Here is a 21,613-nt window from a genome sequence, read left to right as displayed (position 1 = left end):
CTGCTTTGAGTTAAAAACACCCTGCAGGAAAGTTGTGCCTGGTAGCTCATACCAATAATCCCAACACTGTAGAGGCTGAAGCAGGAGGATCATTTTGAGTTTGAGGCCAGCCTGAGCTACATAGAGTTCTAGTCTAGCTGGGTTGCAGAAAACACAAATGAGCAGGAGTAGGCAAAATGGCTCAGGAGGTAAGAGTTCTTGCTACAAAGTCAGATAATCTAAATTCAATCCCTAAACCCACAAGGTAGAGGGGGAAACTGGTGCCCACAGTTGTCCTCTGATCTCCACACATGTGCTATGGCATGTGTATGTCCACACACACATAAAACGTAATACAGTTTCTCAAGAATCCTATGTGGTCAGACTTCTTGTAATTCTTGCTGAAGCACAGGGATTCTCGTACTTTCCAAGAAGGCTGAAAGAATCAGGACATCAACTTTACATTGACATTTTTATTAACGCCAACAGTTTTTTAATTATTATTTTTTAAAACAATAGCACAAAAATGTTCCAAGGAAGCAGTCTCACAATCTGACGACCTTCTGAAATACATTAAGCCACACCAAATATGAATTTCTGTTAACACACACACACAAAAAGGAAGATTCAGAAAAAATAAAGAGAAAAAAAAGGGAAAGAGGAAGAGGGCTGAGACTTAGTAAAAACACATTGGGTTAGGTGGCGAGGCTCGTTAGTGGGCACACTGGTGAAGCAGCGGTGAGCGGACATCTGGGCCACACAGCAGTCCCCACTGGCTCCTCATATGCACAGGCTGGCGAGCCAGAGCTCACTGATACTGTTTGGAAGAGGTGTGGCATTTGGCCTGTCAGGTAACTGGGACCGTTTTGAGCAGAATCACTCCAGCAGGAAGGCCTGGCTGATAATCTTTATTTCTACTCTCTGACCTGTTATGCATTTCAGGGCTTTTAAGACTTATCTTAAAAAAGAAAAACAAGTATTATCAGCTCCTCTTATTTAATGTGGCTGTCAAAGATGTTCCTCATCATCTCTAGTAAGGACAGGGTCAGGGCTGGGGCTGAACTAAGGGAGAAGAACCCCGGATGGAGGTTGTGGGGGATTGTTTTACTTTTTAAAAACTTTTCATTACTTTTTTTTTTTTTTTTGCACGAGGGGGGGGATCACACAGAAGGGAGGCAAGGAAGAACTACAACCCTTGATTTAGATTGAGTTATGCAGGAAAGGATACCTTCCTGCTCAGTCCCCATGCCAGAAAGGAGAAACGACAAAAACAACAACAAAAAACCCAACCCACATGGAATTATGCACAGACTCCATTATGTGAGCCAGGATCAGCCTTCTGTCAGGATCCCAGCAGTGGACATACCCGGCTTGTCAGGCTGCATGTAGAACCCACTTCACAAAAATCTTTCCCCAAAAGCCTTTCTTTCCTTTTGGTAGGTTTTAAAACAACATCTGTCACTAACAGGAGAGTGTTCAATACTTTGAACCATGACAGGCTTCAGGAAGTTTCACAGTTTCGTTATGCTCTAGTTTATTACTATTATATTTACATTTGTATTTTATTTTTTATTTTGTTTTTGCTGAATTGTTGATTTTCCTTTTTCAATAGAATTTAATTCTGGAGTGTGAGCAGGAACCAGTTAACTACATTCATTGTCCAACCCCCACTGGTCTAAGACTCCAAATTCTTGGCATGTGAATCAGCTGTTTGGTAGCTCCACCTCATCCCTGCAGAGAGGCAGTAAGACCTTGGTGCGGAGGCTTCACACTGAGGGTGGGGAGGCTTTCCGCTGAAGGAGGTACTGGTGAATGCTCTCAGCATCTCGCTTTAGCCAAGCAGCATTCAGCAAGATATTTTCACAACACTGCTGGATGGTACGCTCAGCTGAAGGAGCGGGGTGACTCTCGAAGAAAGCCTGGTATAAAACAATCCAGAATGCAAAACCATTGTTAGCAACAGTAAGAAGTTACTGTTAGGACTAAGTAACAGCAACAACTGGCCTGAGAATTACCTGTTACTACCATAGGCTCGAATAAGCAACTCCTTGAGCATACACATAGGAACCCTTCCATAACAAGTGAATACAGAAAAGCTATTCAAAAGCCGATAAAAAAAGAGATGGAATCTGCTGTTTTTTAAAATGTTAATTGTCTACCGACGTGTCCAACTTATAGCCCATGCACAAGGTACGAACAGCCAAAGTCAGCTATAAACAGGGTTCAGTATATAACCGTAAACCTACTGAAAGCATTATATTTTTAATAACTTGATGGTGCAATTTTTTTCTCAATTGCATTTAACTAGGCAGATCAAAATAATATTACTCCAAATGTAACAGAGATATTTAAAAACTTAGGGATTTTTTTTTCTTGAATAGTCTCCAAAATCTGGGCTATTCTATACTTATAGACCAGCTACATTTCCGGATCTCCACTGTCATGTCTGTCATCCTATAGGCTTTTGTCTGCACTGAGCAGTATGGTCTCGGGAAGGCAAAGGAGGGCCCTCCAGAGTATGGCATGGTCAGATTCCCTCTACCCCCTCTCAAGCCTATTTAACTAACTTTTCTCTCATATTATTCAGAATCTAAACTATTTTATTTATTTTTTGTTTGTTCAAGACAGGGTTTCTCTGTGTAACAGTCCAAGCTGTCCTGGAACTTTGTAGACCAGATTGGCCTCTAACTCTGAGATCCACCTGCCTCTGCCTCCTGAGTGATGTAATTAAGGCATGCGCCACCATGCCCAGCATCTAGTTTTTTTGTAAGAGAAAAGACTTGTTTATGTATATGGATATTTTGTTTGCACATATGTCTATACATCAGAAGCGGGCATGGGATCCCATGGGACAGTTATAGTCAGCTGTGAGCCACCATGTGGGTTAGGAATTAAACTCAAAACTTCTGGAAAAGCAGTCAGTGCTCTTAAACACAATCCATCTCTCCAGCCCCTGAATTTGTTCATGAAGATTTATTTTCAAACGTTTGTAAGCTATTTCCTAACAAGTCCATCCGATTTCACAGCAAACAAAGCATCTGGAAACACCAAACAGCAACAGCCACCCACCAGGCCTGTCCTGAACCTGTCACCAGACTGTGAAAGAGAAACGACCACTCATCAAGTGAAGGGTAAATATCAGCAATCAACAGCCTGAGTCATAGAGAAGGCAATGGCTCTGTCGGCTTCTCAGGGCTGGAATGCTTCAGCTCCATCTAAACAAATAGCACCAGCACTGTATCATCCCCTACACCTGGAAATCACCCTTGACTCTTTGGAGACACAGTTTCTCTAGATAGTGTTGGCTGTTTTGGAACTCACTATATACACCAGGCTGGCCTCATAGAGACCTGCCTTCCCCAGCCCTCCGAGAGCTGGGCTGAAAGGCATGCCCCACAAGAAAATTATCCTTGGCTCCCCCCCCCCCCCACACACTTATATCAGCGGTTCTCAACTTGAGGAGACTCTAACAGGGGTCGAATATTAGATATCTTGCCTATCAGATATTTACTTTATAATTCATTTTTTTAAATATTTATTTATCATGTATACAATATTCTGTCTGTGTGTATGTCTGCAGGCCAGAAGAGGGCACCAGACCTCATTACAGATGGTTGTGAGCCACCATGTGGTTGCCGGGAATTGAACTCAGGACCTTTGGAAGTGCAGGCAATGCTCTTAACCGTGAGCCATCTCTCCAGCCCCCTACTTTATAATTCATAACAGTAGCAAAGTTATAGTTATGAAGTAGCAATGAAATAATTTTATGGTTGGGAGGGGGGTCACCACAACATGAGCAACTGTATCAGAGGGCTCTAGCATTAGGGGGGTTGAGAACCTTAGATGGTCACAACACAGAGAAATACTGTTGAATTAAAGATTAAACAAAAGCCAGGGTGGTGGTTCACAAATAGTCTCTGTACTCAGGAGGCTGAGATAGGAGGATCATCATAAATTCAAGGCCAGCTTAGGGTTTCACAGTGAATTTTGTACCAGGCAAACTACAGAGTAAAGCCCTATCTCACTCCATACCCTCCAGTGCTTACTGAGAAAATCCACCCTGAATCTCTATCATCCCATAATACCATTCTTCTTCTCCTCGAAGCTACGTGTCTTTCTTGCTTGGAAAATTAGTATCTTAATCTCTTCTTTCTCATTCCAAATCATCTTCTACACCATAACTTGAGTGGCCTCAAATCACAGGGAACCTCCTGCCTTAGCCTGACCAGCATGAGCCACCATGTCTATCTTCAATCTTAAGGGAAGTCTGCCTTACCAGCTTCAGGTTGCCACTACCCTAATTCGCAAACCTATTACATGTTTCACATTCATAGTCCCGTAACCTTTACAGTGAAACTGCTCATACAGTACAATACACAATGGAACCTAATGGACGGCAGAAACCAAGCATTTTACTGTTTTCTCAAGACCTAAAAATAGTAAAACTTATTCCTCCCCCAACCCCACTTTTTTTTGCTTTTTCCCCAGACAGTGTTTCTCTGTGTACCCCTGGCTGTCCTGGAACTTGCTCTGTAGACAAGGCTGGTCTCAAATTCAGGGATCCACTTGTCTCTGCCTCCGAGTGCTGGGATCAAATGTGTGAGCTACCATGTCTAGCTGTAAAACTTATTCTTAACAATGGCTCCAACAGTGAGCCAGATCATAACTTTGAATATTGCATCCAAGAAGACAAAGGTAAAACTGGCATTCTGATGAAGTTTAAAATGTGGTGGGAGTTTAGGTTCAGGGTCTACACAAACAAAACTGGTTACCTCTCCACTCAAAACCCTTTCAGATAATGAAGGCAAACTGAAATCTTTCTTTTTCTAAAGAAACGAGGAGACACAAAAACACACCATTCCCAATACTCATTAAAATGAAGTTCACGGAGCTGGAGAGATGACTCAGGGTAAGGGCACTTGTTACTCTTGCAGAGGACCCAGGATCCTAGCATCTATTTCCCATAGTTTTCGTTCCAGTGGACCCAATGCCCTCTGATAACCATGGAACCACGCAAGCCACATGGCACACAGACACATGCACACAAAACACTTGTACATAAAGTTAATTTTAAGGGTAAAAAAGAAGGCTAGGTTCATGCTTTTATTTTCTGGATTGAAAAGTAAAAAGTAAAGAGTACTTTCCTTACCTTAACTTCTCCAGCCATTTTATCAACTGCAAATCCCTCAACTGACAGCTGAAAACAAACCAGAAGCTTTAAACACCAGGAACAAACTTCCATTCACCCCAGCCAGACCATTCTGTTCTCTTGCACTCTGGTTTTTTGCAGAGATCATAAGATGGGGACATGCACAATCTTAACAAACCACAGAAACTACCTGAGTAAAAATATTTTTGATACCTGGGGCTTGAACCCAGGGCCTAGTACAGGACAATCCTATGAGTGAGATGCAACCCAGCCCTTAAGGAACCCTTTGAGGGTAGGAGTGGGGGTTTGGGTCCCCCACTGGCTGGTTTCAAATTTATAGCAATTCTTCTGCCTCAGCTTCTAGAGTGCTGAGATTATAAGCATGGTCCGCTATACCTGGCTGAAGACCCCTTTAAAGACCCTGACTTTTGGGTCTAACCTACTAGACTCGTAATAAGTCACGGATAATCATTCGGTAACATTCAAGACTCCGACATACCTTTATTAGTCTGGAAATTAAGAACCCTCCCTGGTATCGATTGTAAAGCTCTTCCCAGTTGTCCTTTATGAATTTCCAAGCAGCTTTCCTCCCATGTTTGCTGCCTCCAGCTACTCCACCAATTACTGACACAGTGTCCTGTGGACGTACCTCTTCCTTTAAAAAAAAAAAAAAACACACACACACAGAAATCTGGCTGTCAGGAATATCTTCTGGTACCAGAGAATACAACAAACTATTGGAAAACTCAAGTAATAGCAGGGAAGACACTACTCCCTTCCAGGGAGGTGACTCAGTAGGAAAAAGCATTTGAAAGGTACCACTTTGTCTTCAACCTATTCTAATCCTCACTGCTAGTAGAAGAGGCAAGGTCAGCAGAGCAGCCAAGCCTCATAACCTGATTTTACTCTCTGGAAACCTCACAACAGAAGGGAGAACCATTCACCTCCACTCTCACCCTCACCCCTATCCTACCACATACAAAATAAAAAGCAAATTAAAAATTTTGAAAACAAAGGAAAAAGCTCCTATCAGTGCCCCCAAAAGGTTATGAGTATGCTGAATCAAAGAAATGGCCACAGGTCAGTGAACTGCAGTTCTCCTGAATGTGACTGTAACTTACTGAAAGTGCAAAAGTGAGGACTTTCTGAATCAGTTCAGGTGAAAGAGTAGCCCCAAGAACTCTTTCAATTCGGTTTTTTTCTTCTTGCATATCAGCTTGTTTGTGAAGCTACAGGGAAAAATAATGAGGAATAGTTAGCTCATCCCTGGACTCTATGCATTTTCTTTTTTTTTTAAAATATTTATTTCTTTATTATGTATACAATATTCTGCCTGTGTGTCTGCTTGCAGGCCAGAAGAGGGCACCAGATCTCATTTCAGATGGTTGTGAGCCACCATGTGGTTTCTGGGAATCGAACTCAGGACCTCTGGAAGAGCAGGCAATGCTCTTAACCTCTAAGCCATCTCTCCAGCCCCGATTCTATGCATTTTCACACCAGCTTCTCTTCCAGTGAGGTCGAATTTCTGTTTTTCTTTCTCACTGGATAAGGCTAGTGGGACACTACATCATGGAGAATACTTTGTCACCCATGGCTGAGCACTTAACACCCACATTTGCCATAGCAGTAAGCCACTAGAGGTAGGTACACACTAGCTAAATAGTCTGCCTCAGTTTTACAGATCCACTGGCACCTGACTAACGCTTTGCATTAGATGGGAAAACTATCACTGAATAGCATCAATTTAGCCTGTAACAGTAGAAGTTGAAAGTAATCTAGACACCCAGTATCTGGCTGTAATTATTTACTCATTTAAGAAAAGATGAATTAGCCAGGCGGTAGTGGAGCACGCCTTTAATCCCAGCACCCGGATCTCTGTGAGTTTGAGGCCAGCCTGGTCTACAAGAGCTAGTTCCAGGACAGGCTCTAAAGCTACAGAGACAGAAACCCTGTTTCAAAAAACCTAAAAAAAAAAAAAAGATGAGTTAACATTGGGAAAATAGAAGCAAAAAGGTCAGAAATTTAAGGATACCCTCAGTTAAATAGTTGGAAATAACCTTGACTACAAAAGACCCTGTCCCCCCCAAAAAAAACAAAGTAAGAAGATACATTATGGAATATTACTGAAAAAATTTTGTATATATGCGTATATGTGCTCATGCCTGTAGCTTTCCTCACTCGTGAGTACACAGTGAAGGGTAGAGGTCAATGTCAGCAGTCCTCCTGTATTGCTGTCTACCTTGTTTCCTTGAGTCAGGATCTGTCAATAAGCCTGCAGCTTGCCATTCATTTCACCTAAGCTAGTACTATAAGCTTCTGCCTATCTGCCCACTCACTCACTGCACCTCTTACATGGGGAATCCAAACTCAGGTCCTCTTGCTGTACTTAGCAAGCTTCTTACCTACTGAACCCTCTCCTCAGCCCCTCAAAGTCACACGAGAATATTTGGCGCTGGAGACATGGCTATGCAATGCAGAAGATCTGGGTTTGAAGCATGGTGACTCAGAACTACCTGTTATCTCTAGCTCTAAAAGGATCAGTCCTTTTCTGCGCTTCGCAGGTTACCAGGCACACATGTGGTATAATGACATACATGAAGGTAAAACACCTCTACTTGTATTTAAAAAAAGAAAGAAGAAAATGAAAGGGCTGGCGAGATGGCTCAGTGGTTAAGAGCATTGCCTGCTCTTCCAAAGGTCCTGAGTTCAATTCCCAGCAACCACATGGTGGCTCACAACCATCTGTAATGAGGTCTGGTGCCCTCTTCTGGCCTGCAGAAGACACACACAGACAGAATATTGTATACATAATAAATAAATAAATATATAAAAAAAGAAAAAGTCATTAAAAAAAAAATGAAAACCCAGAATATTATAACCCAATGTTCTTTTGTTCATTTTGAGACAAGGTCTCACTATGCAGCCCTGAATAGTCTGAAGCTCGTTGTGTAGATCAGACTGGCCTCAATTTTGTGACACTACCCCTGCCTCTTGCCTCCAGAGTTTTTTAAAAGTCTGATATATAGCCAGGAAGTAGTGGCACAAGCCATTAATCCCAGCACTCAGGAGGCAGAGACAGGTGGATCTCTATAAATTCAAGGTCAGCCTGATAAACAAATACAAAGCGAGTCCAGGACAGCCAAGACTTCACAGAGAAACCATGTCTCGAAAAATTCCCCCCAAAAAAGGAAGGGAGGGAGGGAGGGAGGGAGGGAGGGAGAAGGAAAAGGAAAAGGAAAAGGAAAGGAAAGAAAAGTCTGATATAGTCAAGAACAGAATTTTAGCTTTCAGGAAGCATTTCTCTTCCAGAAAACATGTAACATGTAAGACAAATCCACTAGATGGTACTCTAATCACAGGTCAAGACAGCATGATCATTTTTAAATTAAACTCATCATTTCTAAATTACCAGGAGAAAACAACCCTCATGTCTCATCACTAAGGTTTTTGGTTCTCCCCACCTCCCAGAAAAAAGGTGATTTTTAAAAATTTTCCCATGCTAAGTAAATGTGAACTATTAAACCACACACTAATGGAAACTGTTAAAATATTGCCATGACATGAAATATCTGGCATAAAGCTTTCAGACTCCTTAGTTTTATTCATGGAACATTTTTGTTTGATGGTTGGTTTTAGGACAGTGTCTCACTGTGCAGACTTGGCTGGTCTGGAACTTGCTATGAAGAACAGACTGGCTTTGAACTCAAGAGATCTGCCTCCAATTGCCGGGATTAAAGATGTGTGCCATATGCTCTACCTCGGAACAGACATTTCACACATATTTCATTCATCTGACTTATAATACAGTTTCACAGGACTATGAAGACCAAGAAGGGCACTCAATGTTTAGTTGAAAGCTTAATCCAAAACAATTTTCATTAGTGGAAAGGAAGCCTGTGTATAACATGATTAAGCAATAAACCTTCAAGTGTAGTTTTTCTTTTGCCTCTTTCTCCTTTTTCTTTATTTTTTTTTATTTCTTCTTTTTTTTTTAATATTTATTTATTATGTATACAATATTCTGTCTGCGTGTGTGTATGTCTGCAGGCCAGAAGAGGGCACCTTATTACAGATGGTTGTGAGCCACCATGTGGTTGCCGGGAATTGAACTCAGGACCTTTGGAAGAGCAGGCAATGCTCTTAACCACTGAGCCATCTCTCCAGCCCCCCCCCTTTTTTTTTTTAAATCAAGAACAGCCTCAGGGCTACCCACCTACCTACAGTTATATGTACAGTGTTTTGTCTGTGTGCCAGAAGAGAGCACCAGATATATTTTACGTGGTTGTGAGCCACCATATGGTTGCTGGAAACCGAACTCACTCTGTAGCCCAGGCTGGCCTTGAACTCACAGAGATATACCTGCCTCTACCTCCCAAGAGCTGGGATTAAAGGCATGGGCCACCACCACCTAGCCTTAGTATTTTTTTAAAAAGATTTTATTTATTTATTATGTATACAGTGTTCTATCTGCATGTATGCTTGCAGGCTAGAAGAGGGCACCAGATCTCATTACAGATGGCTGTACGCCACCATGTGGTTGCTGGGAACTAAACTCAGGACCTCTGGAAGAATAGCCAGTACTCTTAACCTCTGAGCCATCTCTCCAGTCCAACAGAAGTATTCTTTTTTTTTTTTTTTTTTTTGGTTTTTCGAGACAGGGTTTCTCTGTGGCTTTGGAGCCTGTCCTGGAACTAGCTCTTGTAGACCAGGCTGGTCTCGAACTCACAGAGATCCGCCTGCCTCTGCCTTCCGAGTGCTGGGATTAAAGGCGTGCGCCACCACTGCCCGGCTCAACAGAAGTATTCTTAATCTATGAATCTTTAAATGTGGATCTGTTTTCATTTTATTTTATATATTGAATTAGTTTTTCAAGACATGATTCAAGACATGATTTCTCCTGTATAGTCTTGGCTGTCCTGAAAGTCCTCTGTAGACTAGGCTGGCCTTGAACTCAAAGATTTGCCTGCCTCTCCCTCCCAAGTGCTGGCATTAAAAAATGATCCCCCTGGGAAGGGGAAATAGACAAGATTTCCTGAGAGAATTGGGTTCATGGGGGGCGGAAAGAAGGGAGGGCAGAATGGAAGGGGGACAGGATGATGGAATAGGATGATTGAGATGGGGGAGGACAGAGAGGGAGAGCAAGGAAAGAGATATCTTGATTAAGGGAGCCATTATGGGGCTAGCAAGAAACCTGGCACTAGGGAAATTTCCAGGAATCCACAAGGATGACACCAGCTATGACCCTAAGCAATAGTGGAGAGGGTGCCTGAACTGACCTTCCCCTGTAATTAGATTGATGAGTACTTTAATTGACATCATAGAACCTTCAGGCAGGAACTGATGGAAGCATAGGCAGAGATCCACAGCTAAGTACTGGGCCAAGCTCCCAGAGTCCAGTTGAAGAATGGGAGGAAAGATAATATGAGCAAAGGGGTCAAGACCATGAAGAGGATAACAACAGAAACAGCTGAATGAGATAGTGGGAGCTCACTGACTCCAAACTGACAGTGGGGAACCTATATAGGACCAAACTAGGCCCTCTGAATGTGGATGACAATTGTGTGGCAGGGGCAATCTGCGGGGCCACTGGCACTGGGATCATGATTTATTCCTACTGCTTGAACTGGCTTTCTGGAGTTTATTCTCTTTGGAGAAATACCTTACTCAGCCTAGATATAATGGGGAGAGGGGCCTTGGTCCTGCCTCAAACTTATGTGCCAGACTTTGTTGACTCCACATGAGAAGCCTATACTCTCTGAGAAGTGGATGGGAGTGGGAACTGGAATAGGTACATAAATGAGAAAAACTGTTTAAAAATAAATAAAGGAACATGAACAACAACAAAAAACCCCACCCAGCATGAATGTATTTTAAAGACATGTTTATTTTTATTTTATACATATGAGGCTTGCCTGCATATATGTAAGTTCACTGTGGATGTGTCTGGTGCCCTCAGATGCCAGAAGAAGGTGCCAAATCCCTTGGAACTAGAGCTATGGAGAGCCACTATGTGGATGCTGGAGGCAAACCTGGGTTTTCTGTAAGAGCAGCAAGTGCCTTTAGCCACTGAAGCATCTTTGCTGAGACAGGATATTATATCCCAGCGTGAATTCTCTGTGCAGCTGCAGATGATCTTGAGCTCCTAATCTTCCCAGCTGGTCTGTGCCAACATGCCCAGCTTACACGTAAATCTTTTAATGAGCACATAGTTCTGGTGGGTGATATGGGTTATTTAGGCACATTTTGAATAATTACTTGATGACGATAATAAACATATTTTGGTCCTCTCACCTCTAACATAACATGGCTCTTTTTTAAAAGACTAGAAATTAATGCACAGGGACTAGATATAGCATTTGTCCCAAGTATTATTATTAATTCAAACTCTTATAAGGTCACTACCATTATGGAACAAGAGTTAATTGTATGTTCCCAATGTTAATAAACGTATGAAGACAGGTGAGATGATTTCCTGGTCACTCATAATGCTTATGATACCTGATACTCCCTAACTCCATTTTATTCCTGTCTCTTCCTTTGCATACTGGGATGGAATCCAGATCCCTGTATATAACAAGGAAAAGTGTTGTGCATTTTTTAAACAGTTTGTGTGTAGGGATGCACATGATTGTGGAGGTCAGGAGATAACTACCACTTACATAGGACAAGCTTGGGATTTTTTTTCAGAGACAAAATTTTTCTGTTTCTCTGTGCATTCCTGCCCTGGAAACTCACTAGGTAGACCAGGCAGGCCTTGAACTCAGAGATCTGCCTGCTTCTGCCTCCCAGGTGCTGGGATTAAAGGTAAGTGCCAGTTTGCCTGTCTTTTCATAGGATAAGTTTTAAAGAACCTGGCTTAATCATCTAGACCAACTGTTCTCAACTTGTGGGTCGTGACCCCCACTGGGGTCAAATGTCAGATATCCTGGCATATCAGATACATTACGATTCATAAGAGTAGCAAAATTATAGTTATGAAGTAGCAATAAAACAATTTAATGGTGGGGGGGTCAGCACAACATGAGAAACTGAATTTAAAATGTCACAGCACTAGAAAGGTTGAGAACCACTGACAGGGACAGGGACATAGGAGGTTCTTCAAGCTGTGAGCCCAGCCATTTGGGAGGTTACAAAAGAATTAGTTCAAGCCTCACTGGGCTATAGTAAGCTCAAGGGCAACCTAAATAACCTACTAAGACACCGCCTTCTCCCCGGGCCCAAAGCAGGGTTTCTCTGGCTGTCCTGGAACTAGCTCTTGTAGAACAGGCTGCCCTCGAATTCACAAAGATCCACCTGTCTCCGCCTCCCAAGTGCTGGGATTAAAGTCATGTTCCCCTACTGCTCAACAAGACCCTGATTTTTAAAAAAAGGTGGGAGCAGATGTGATCTCCATAATCTGAGCAACTTGGGAAGGTAGAAGATTAAGAGTTCAAGGCCAGCCTCAGTTACAAAGGGAGGTAGAGTATTACTGGGTTAAATGAGCCGCTATCTCAAAAAACAAAACACACAAACAAAAACAAAAGAAACACTGTCAAAGCGGCACATCTGTGACCCAGCACTGGGGAGGTGCAGAGGCACAAGGCTCAGAAAATCAACAATAGTCTTCAAAGTTGGCCTGGGCTACCTGAGACTTTGTCTCAAAACAGAACAAAACAAACAGGGCTATAGTTTGGTGGCAGAACCCTTGCCTAAAGTGCACAAAGTCCTGGGTCGAACCTCACTATTTCAGGGTTAAGATTAAGTTGTGAAGGAAAAATATACAAATAAACCTGAAAAATGAGTTCAGCATCATTTGGAAAACACCCAAACCAACTTCTCAGTTCTCTCCCCTCTCTTCCCAGGATAATGGCAGTGGAGTCTGGGCCTTGGGGCCTCCAGCATGCCAGGCCAGCTCTCCTGTTAAGCTACACTCCCACAGCCCTTTTACTTTTTTGTTCTCAAAAAGTTGTCCAGTCTGACTTTGAACTCAGTCTGTCACCAGATAGGCCTTAAACTCTGCCCTGCTTCAACTTTCTTAATACCTGGAATTAAAAGTCAGACCCAGCACATATATTTCTTTACCAGGGCTTTCCCAACTCCCCAAACCATTTAAAGTAGTACTGGGTATATTCAAATTCAAAAGCAGGAACCTAGAGCCTTTTGCAGGCACACTTACCTTTAGCATAACATCTAAGGTGGTGCCATCACCATGCTTTAAAACAGTAAGATAGACCTACAAAAGAACACCAGGGAGAAAAAGAAGTCATTTGAGTTACATGCACTTTGTTATAAATATTCGAACAGTAGCCAAGCATGTCGTCAGAGGCCTGTTGTTCTAACTCTGTAGACAGTAAGGCAGGAGAAAAACTATAAGTCTAAGGCCTCTGTGAACTACACAGTACGACCCTATCTGGAAAAACAAAACCAAGGAAAGCTACAAGATGAAGTAAAAAAAAAAATTATAGTTAAGCATCTGCACAAACAGACTTTGTTTATAAATCACTAATAGACTACTGGTGAATGATCACAGAAGGCTGACTTGTCCTGACAACAGCTTCTATCAGTTCCCGCAGAGAAATGCACAATGCTCATCACCTTGCAGCACTTAAGTGCTACCTAAGTGGCACAGTTAAAACGGGTCTGTGGGTCAGTTCTTAGGTCAATTTTTAGCTTCACCGACTGACACTAATACCTGAAAGTCAATGGGATTTATTATGACTATTATTGTTTTTCCCTCCAGAAAGGGTTTCTCTGTGCAACAGCCCTGGCTGTCCTGTAATTTGCTCTGTAGACCAGGCTAGCCTCAAACTCAGAGATCCATCTGCCTCTGTCTCCTGAGTGCTGGGATTAAAGGCTTGTCCCACCATGTCCAGCTTTCAAGGGAATTTATTAAGATAACTCACAGGACTTCTTAGATCAGCAGAGAGAATCTGTTTTCCTTCCACATGCTCCTTAAAACGACGACGGGCTTCTTCCAAAGTTGCCTTATGCCCTGCTTTTCCCAGTTTGCCCAGCACCAAGCCCCTCAGGAGTGCATCTAGGTGACCTGGTTGAGAAGTGAAGACACAGGACTACTTCAAAAGTCTGCTTTTATAAATTCACTACCTAAATATTTTTTAACTTTGTTATACCAAGTCTATAGTCTTGAACAAACACAATTACTCTAAAACTTGAGAGAACACATGACTTAATTTATCAAACTGTACGAGGGATGGATTAAACATACTAGACAAGCAAACGAATTTGCTGCCTTTGTCTTGACTTAAGTGCCAGCTATGAGAGCCTACTAATGTACTCTCGATGTAGTTAATTATACTGTTAAAGACAATACATGAGCTGAGTGGTGGTGATGTGTGCAGGCCTTGAAACTCAGCACTCAGGAGGCAGAGGCAGATGGATCTATGTTTAAGGCCAGTCAGCGCTACACAGAGAAATCCTGTCTTGGAAAAAAAAACCCCACAAAAGTAACATGAAAGGGAAAGGCTTACATCATGCAGGTTTGACCCAAGTTTTGCTTAAAAGGACCCATGTGTAAATTTTTTTTTTTTTCCCGAGACAGGGTTTCTCTGTGGTTTTGGAGCCTGTCCTGGAACTAGCTCTTGTAGACCAGGCTGGTCTGAACTCACAGAGATCCGCCTGCCTCTGCCTCCCTAGTGCTGGGATTAAAGGCGTGCGCCACCACGTGCACCTTGTTTTTGGACAATAAACTGAAACCTTAGATTTCAAAATGAAAATCAAATGGATTCATCCTCCAATGACATGCAAAATTATCACTAAATACCCACACCCAATTCAGTATCATTGTCATTACAGGTACAAGTCTCCATGCAAGGTCTGGGGATAGAGCTTTGAGGTAGAGTAAGCCAGAGGCCTTTGGTTTAACCCTATGGGTTCCCTGAAACCGGAAATTACATTTTAAAGAGTTGTCTAGATAAGTTCTGGACCACTCTTTCTCCTGTATCTCCTTCTCACTGTTTCTTTTGTGGTTCTTCATCCTCTTCTCCCTGAGTTTAACATGGTCCAGGGTGACCTTGGCTTTTCTATGAAGCTGAGGATAATTCTTGATCATCTCCTCCCAAGAATTAGTGGTGTGGACCACCATGCCAAGTCTTCTTTGTTTTTATTTTTTGAGACAAAGAACAAAGAACTCTAGGCAGAGTAGGCTGCCTTGTGTATTTCTATTTCCTGATTACAGGAATGTTCCATCAGTATGTCCGGCTTTGAGTTTTCTTCTACCAATTTCTAAATCCTGAACTATGATACTCAAACCTCTCTTATTCTTAGTCTTTAGGTGATTTCTTCTAGTTTCACAGCTATAAATACTACCTGCATGCTATTAACTCCAAAATGTATTTACCTAGCCTGGATCTCTAGGCATTCTCTATGCTGATGTCCAAAAGGACCTCAATCTGAAAGACCCCAAATCAAACTCCTCTTTTTTGCACCCAAAGGTACTACAGCAGTATGTATATAGGTAAGTATGCATGTTTACAAATATATATATATATATATATATATATATATATATATATATATATATATATTAACGAGAGGGGTTTCACTATGAAAACCTGGCTGGCCTGAAACTCTCTGTGGACATTAGGCTAGCCTTAAACTCAAGACCTCCTAAACACTGGGATTAAAGGTCACCAAGCCTGGTCCTCTACAAGTAATCTGATGAATTTCCTTTCTATCACACTCAGTTTTCCCCACACAGTTTTAGTACTAGCTTCAAAACACACTGAGAATATGCCACTTGAAAGGGCTAGCTGCACCCAACACTCAAATAGCCTTCTGTATGGTTCTCCTTCAGATTGTTTTTCACAGTCATACAAATCAAATCATGTTCAAAAATTTTAACATCTAATAACACAAAATGTGAAAAAAAAAAAAAAGAACTTACTACAGTTCACACCCCCTGTAGGATACTGTTAATTTGCCATGGGCCTCTTGTAGACCAGGCTGGACTCGAACTCACAAAGATCCACCTACCTCTGCCTCCAGAGTACTGAGATTAAAGGCGTGCACCACCACTACCTGGTTCTTGCTTTCTTTTTTTAAAAAAGATTTACCCTATTTATGGTATATATAGTATTCTATCTGCATGCAAGCCTGCATGCCAGAAGAAGGCCAAGCTGGGAACTGAACTCAGAACCTCTGGAAGAATAGGCAATACTTTTAATCTCTGAGCCATTTCTTCAGCCTGGGACAGGGTTTTTCTGTATAACAGCTCTGGCTGCCCTAGAACTCACTTTGTAGACCAGGTTGGCTTCAAACTCACAGAAATCTACCTGCTTCTGCCTCCCAGAGTGCTGGGATTAAAGTTGAGTGCCACCACGCCAGCTACTTCTGGTTATTCTTTAAACACTCCAGGCATGCTCTTACTTCAGATTCTTGCCACTTGCTGGTTCCTCTGGTCTGAACCATGCTTGCTCTATTCTTGAACCTTTCAAGTCTCCATTTATGCTCAAAGATCAACTATTAGTGATCATTTTCCTCAACTATTTATAAAATGCTAGATTAGTACTTTTTATTTACATTGCTAGTTTTATTTTTCTTTATGATAATTTCCACCAGCATGATACAATTTGCAATGTCTTACACTAGAATGTAAGTTATACAGGGCAATGCTTTGGTCATTTCTACCACCAGCTTCTAAAATAGCACCCGACTTTTACTAGCTATATAAATATTAGTTGAGGGGCTGGAGAGATGGCTCAGTGGTTAAGAGCACTGCCTGCTCTTCCAAAGGTCCTGAGTTCAATTCCCAGCAACGACATGGTGGCTCACAACCATCTGTAAAGAGGTCTGGCGCCCTCTTCTGGCCTTCAGGCATACAGACAGAATATTGTATACATGATAAATAAATAAATATTTAAAAAAAATAATTATTAGTTGAACCAAGAAAGAAAAGATAGTTCCAAGTATTGCTACTATTATTGCTCTTATTAAAAGATTCTCAGATTAGTGACCTGGGAATAACTCAATGACAGAGTTTAGAACAGGCTAGGTCCTGGGTTTAAAGTCAGCACTAGAAAAAGAAATAACAGCCAGGTGGTAGTGGTGCATGCCTTTAATCCCAACACTTAGGAGGCAGAGGCAGGCAGATATTCGTGAGTTCGAGGCCAGCCTGGTCTATAAGGTTAGTTCCAGGAAAGTTGGGACTGTTAGACAGAGAAACTCTGTCTCGAAAAACAAACAAAAAAAAAAAAAAACAAAACAAAAAGAAAAAACTCCTAAAAAAAAAAAAAACCTCCTAGATTAAGGTTAGTCAGAAGAAAACATCTTATTTAGTGAGCAACAAATGATGACAACAAATAATTGCATTTAAAGCTTGTAAATCACCAGTCTCAACACAACATTTAAATAACAGTTACAAAAGGTGCATGATTATAGACATAATCATGGACAACACAAACATAGTTTCTTTTTTTTTTTATCTTGGCGAGACAGGGTTTCTCTGGGTAGCCCTGGCCATCCTGGAACTCACTCTGCAGATCAGGCTGGTCTCTAACTCACAGAGATCTGCCTGCCTCTGCCTCGGGTGCTGGGATTAAAGGTGTCCGCCACCACTGCCTGGCAAGCAATCCTTATTTCGGAAAGCTGAGCGATGCCAGGGGATGATTCATGCTGAGGCAGGAGAGTCTCTATGGGTTCCATGCTACTTGAGTTATTGTTTGCTGCGGGTGTGACAATTTCACCAGCAGGTTCAGAAGATGTAGTTTCTGGCTAACTGAATATACAGTGACAACTGAATACAGATACACTGGTGCTAACTGTGACAAGGGAACAGATTCTGTCCTCATACAATACTCATTCACTACCTTCTCCAGGCTTGGGGTCCCAGCCCAGTCTCTCTCCTATAGGTGAAAAGACATCTTTCACAAACTCCTGGATTTCCTCATAGAAGTCTGTGTGGGACAAGAGAGTTGAAAGAATCCCCAGGTTACAGCTCAGGTCGCTCCATACAGTATAATTGGGCTCATTCACAAAAGCCTCCATGACTTTTAGAACCTCTACAGTGCTAATGATTCCAGCTCGAGCCTGGGATAGGAAAAAACACAAATTAGCCCAGCCTTCAAACAAGACAAAAACAAAACCAAACAAACAAACAAACAAAAAAAAAAAACCATGTACTTTGGCATTATCTACTGCTAGTCATTTTGTTTGTTTGTTTAAGGAAATGAGGCTAAATAAGTTTAGAATACTAACAGAATAAAAATCCTACTATGACAAAATCTTTTATTTATTCCTTTGCTATTTGTAAAAGAACTCTTTTAAAAAATTACATTATACATCATAATTTGGGAACAACAAAACTCAGCTAACTTCTTATTTCTATTCACTTCCTGGGGCATCACTTTAATGTTTTCACATTTTTTATACTTTCAGAAAAGCTCAAGAAGAGCTAGGGCTCCAGTTCTTACAAAGACTCTTTCAGGGCTGAACCTGCAAACTGTGTCAACTTGAGCCTCTCCTTTACTCACTTCTAAAGAACACAAATGGGAAGGCTAGGAATTCAGAGTGCTTGCTTTCAGCACTGACTAACAAGAGTTTAGAAAAAGAACTTCTGTTCTATCAGCCAACTGCACAAACAGCCTGCTCTCCTGGGACAGGTCTCCCGTAGCAGTGAGATCAGCAGATGGGAGGATTTGTCCATCAATTCTAATCTGCATTTATGCAAAGTAGGAATCCAATCAGCAACCACAGAGGGCAAGGAGATTTCAGGTCCAATTTAAAGGAACACTAGAAAGAATGACAATTTTACCACAGGCAAAGACATCCTGAAATTACCTAATCTGCTGGAGTCATAAAGACAAAATATGAATTTTGCTGCTTTAAAGCCTTCCTGGAACAAAGTCAAATACGTATATAATTCTGGGGCTGATATGCTATAAGTTGAGTTATAACTTACTGTTAAAACATTCTGTCTTTCCTACTAAAATATAAGTACTACTTAAGAAAAACATGAAATCACTCTGAATTAGTTTTTAAAAAATCAGCAGGGAAATTTCTTCATGACTCATATCCATTTGTTTAGAAAAGAATGGACTTTTTGCCTTACAAAAGATTTAATATTACAAAAGTTTAAATAAAACTGACTTAGAAACCATGAAATAGAATTTGCTTCTGGCAAATAATATGGGTACATTTTGTTATGTTAATTAATAATTAACCATTTGTTGTCATCCCAAATGTGCCATCTTCAGAAAGAACTGTATCTTTCTAATTATGCTTTATACATTCCAGGAGAAACAGGACCCTTGAACAAACAAACGCATCATATGACCTAAGTGTGGGATGCTCACCAGAGAAAAGAGGTCATTCTGTAATCCAAGTCGATCCACTGGAGGCAGAGAAAGGTCACGGATGCCTGGTAATAAACTTTCCAGCATGGCAGAGCTGTACTGGGTCCGATAAAACCCAACTGTTCCCAGGTTTAACTGAAAAGAGCCAACAAACAGTATTAACCACTTCTTTCCCTGACTTCTCTTTCGAGACAGGGTCTCTCTGTGTAGCTCTGGCTAATATATACACTCTTTAGACAAGGCTGGCTTCAAACTCAGAGATCTGCCTGCTTCTGCCTCCAGAGGGCCAGGATTAAAGATGAGTGCTACCACTCAGTCAGCCCTCCATGTTTAAAAAGTTTTGTTTTTTTTGGTGAAGATAGTGGCCATCCTGGTCTAGATGAGTTCCAGGACAGTCAGAGCTACATAGTGAGACCCTGCCTTAAAAAAAGAAAAAAAAGGGGGCTGGAGAGATGGCTCAGTGGTTAAGAGCACTGCCTGCTCTTTCAAAGGTCCTGAGTTCAATTCCCAGCAACCACATGGTGGCTCACAACCATCTGTAATGAGGTCTGGTGCCCTCTTCTGGCCTGCAGATATACACAGACAGAATATTGTATACATAATAAATAAATATTTAAAAAAGAAAAAGAAAAAAAAAATCAACAATAACAAAACCAAACCAAAAAGGTTTGTTTATTTTGGGGGGTGTGGTAGTTACAAGGATCAAACTCGTGGATTCCTAAATAGGAAGCAAGTACTTTCTCACTGAGCTAAGTCTTACCTTGAAAAACAAATTTAAAAGGAAATTATTAAGTTTACTATGTAGAAATATTATATAAAAATAGGAACTGGAGCTAGGCGATGGTGGCGCGTGCCTTTAATCCCAGCACTCGGGAGGCAGAGGCAGGCGGATCTCTGTGAGTTCGAGACCAGCCTGGTCTACAGAGCTAGTTCCAGGACAGGCTCCAAAGCCACAGAGAAACCCTGTTTCAAAAAACCAAAAATAAAATAAAAAAAATAAAAAGGAAAAAAAAAAAAGGAACTGGAGAGATGGCTCAGTGGTTAAGAGCACTGACTGTTTTTCCAGAAGACACAGGTTCAATTCCCAAAACCCACATAGCAGCTCATAACTGTCTAAAACTCCAGGATTTGACAGCCTCACATAGACATACATGCAGGCAAAATACCAATACACATAAAATAAAAAATAAATGAAACATAAAAAGATATTGTATAAATAATTCTTTTTTTTTTTTTTTAAAGACTTGAGAGACTCTGCCTCCCAAGTGCTGGGATTAAAGGCATGGGCCACCACCACCAGACTTATAACCAAACAATTCTAAATGCAATTACTACTAGGATCATGGTGTATACAACTTCTAATTTATAAGAAACTTTCATAATTTCAAATGTTAATATTATATTCCAGAGTATATTTTAAATATTAAAATAGTTAAATAGCCCTTGTTATTGTTTTGTTTGTTTTTCAAAATGGTTTCTCTGTGTAACAGCCCTAGCTGTCCTGAAACTCATTCTGTAGACCAGGCTGGCCCCCAACTCACAGAGATCCGCCTGTCTTTCCTGAGTGTTGGAATTAAAGAAGTGTGCCACCACCGCCTGGCTAAGTGGTCACATTTTAGCAACTAAAAAATTGAGATAACCTATAAGAAGAAATTGCAGCAAAAAACTTTATTACTCAGTATAAACAACGAAAAATAATACCTACTGATCTTTTTTTTTTTCTTTTTGGTTTTTCGGGACATAGTTTCTCTGTGAAGCCCTCGGCTTTCTAAACCAAGTTGGCCTCAAACTCACAGAGATCCACCTGCCTTTGCCCCCGAGTGCTGGGAGTGCTGGGCCTCCACCGCCCGGCCTCCTAACTGGTATTTTTGTAAAATAATTTTACAGCAGTAGCTCAAAAGAACTCCTGTGTCAGCGACAAACCTACTTTCTATATTTCTCACCTCACTTTACAGTTATAGGAAACAATACAGGACAGAGGTTAACACACCATTAGAATGGGACGGCAGCTCATTTGCTTGGTCTTTTTTTTTTTTTTTTTTTGAGAGAGAGTTTCTCTGTGTAGCCCTGGCTGCCCTGGAACTCACTATGTAGATGAAACTCAGAGATCTACCTGCCTCTGCCTCCCAAGGGCTGGGATTAAAAGTCTTCACTACCATGCTTGACTTTTTGGAATGGTAGTGCAGTGTGCAGCTGC

General features: G+C 41.4%; 1 protein-coding gene across 1 annotated transcript in view; it reads right to left on the bottom strand.

Annotated features, from left to right (window-relative positions):
- Nucleotides 1–432: 432 nt before the first annotated feature.
- Nucleotides 433–21,613, bottom strand: part of Npepps (aminopeptidase puromycin sensitive) — a 92,674-nt gene continuing 71,493 nt past the window's right edge. Inside the window, exons 16-23 of the mRNA XM_041664314.1 lie at nucleotides 19,417–19,551; nucleotides 17,932–18,151; nucleotides 14,011–14,153; nucleotides 13,284–13,340; nucleotides 6,250–6,357; nucleotides 5,628–5,783; nucleotides 5,129–5,176; nucleotides 433–1,898 (exon numbers count right to left, since the gene is read on the bottom strand). Coding sequence (XP_041520248.1) covers nucleotides 1,746–1,898; nucleotides 5,129–5,176; nucleotides 5,628–5,783; nucleotides 6,250–6,357; nucleotides 13,284–13,340; nucleotides 14,011–14,153; nucleotides 17,932–18,151; nucleotides 19,417–19,551 — 1,020 coding nt within the window. The 3' untranslated portion in view covers nucleotides 433–1,745. The remainder of the gene's footprint in view (nucleotides 1,899–5,128; nucleotides 5,177–5,627; nucleotides 5,784–6,249; nucleotides 6,358–13,283; nucleotides 13,341–14,010; nucleotides 14,154–17,931; nucleotides 18,152–19,416; nucleotides 19,552–21,613) is intronic.

This window comes from Microtus oregoni, unplaced genomic scaffold (genome assembly GCF_018167655.1).
Source record: "Microtus oregoni isolate MIOR12 unplaced genomic scaffold, Mior012 000015F_ref0000493, whole genome shotgun sequence".
In the NCBI taxonomy this organism is placed as follows: domain Eukaryota; kingdom Metazoa; phylum Chordata; class Mammalia; order Rodentia; family Cricetidae; genus Microtus; species Microtus oregoni.
Note: the sequence above shows the minus strand (reverse complement) of the source record. Positions and strands in the feature narration are given on the sequence as shown.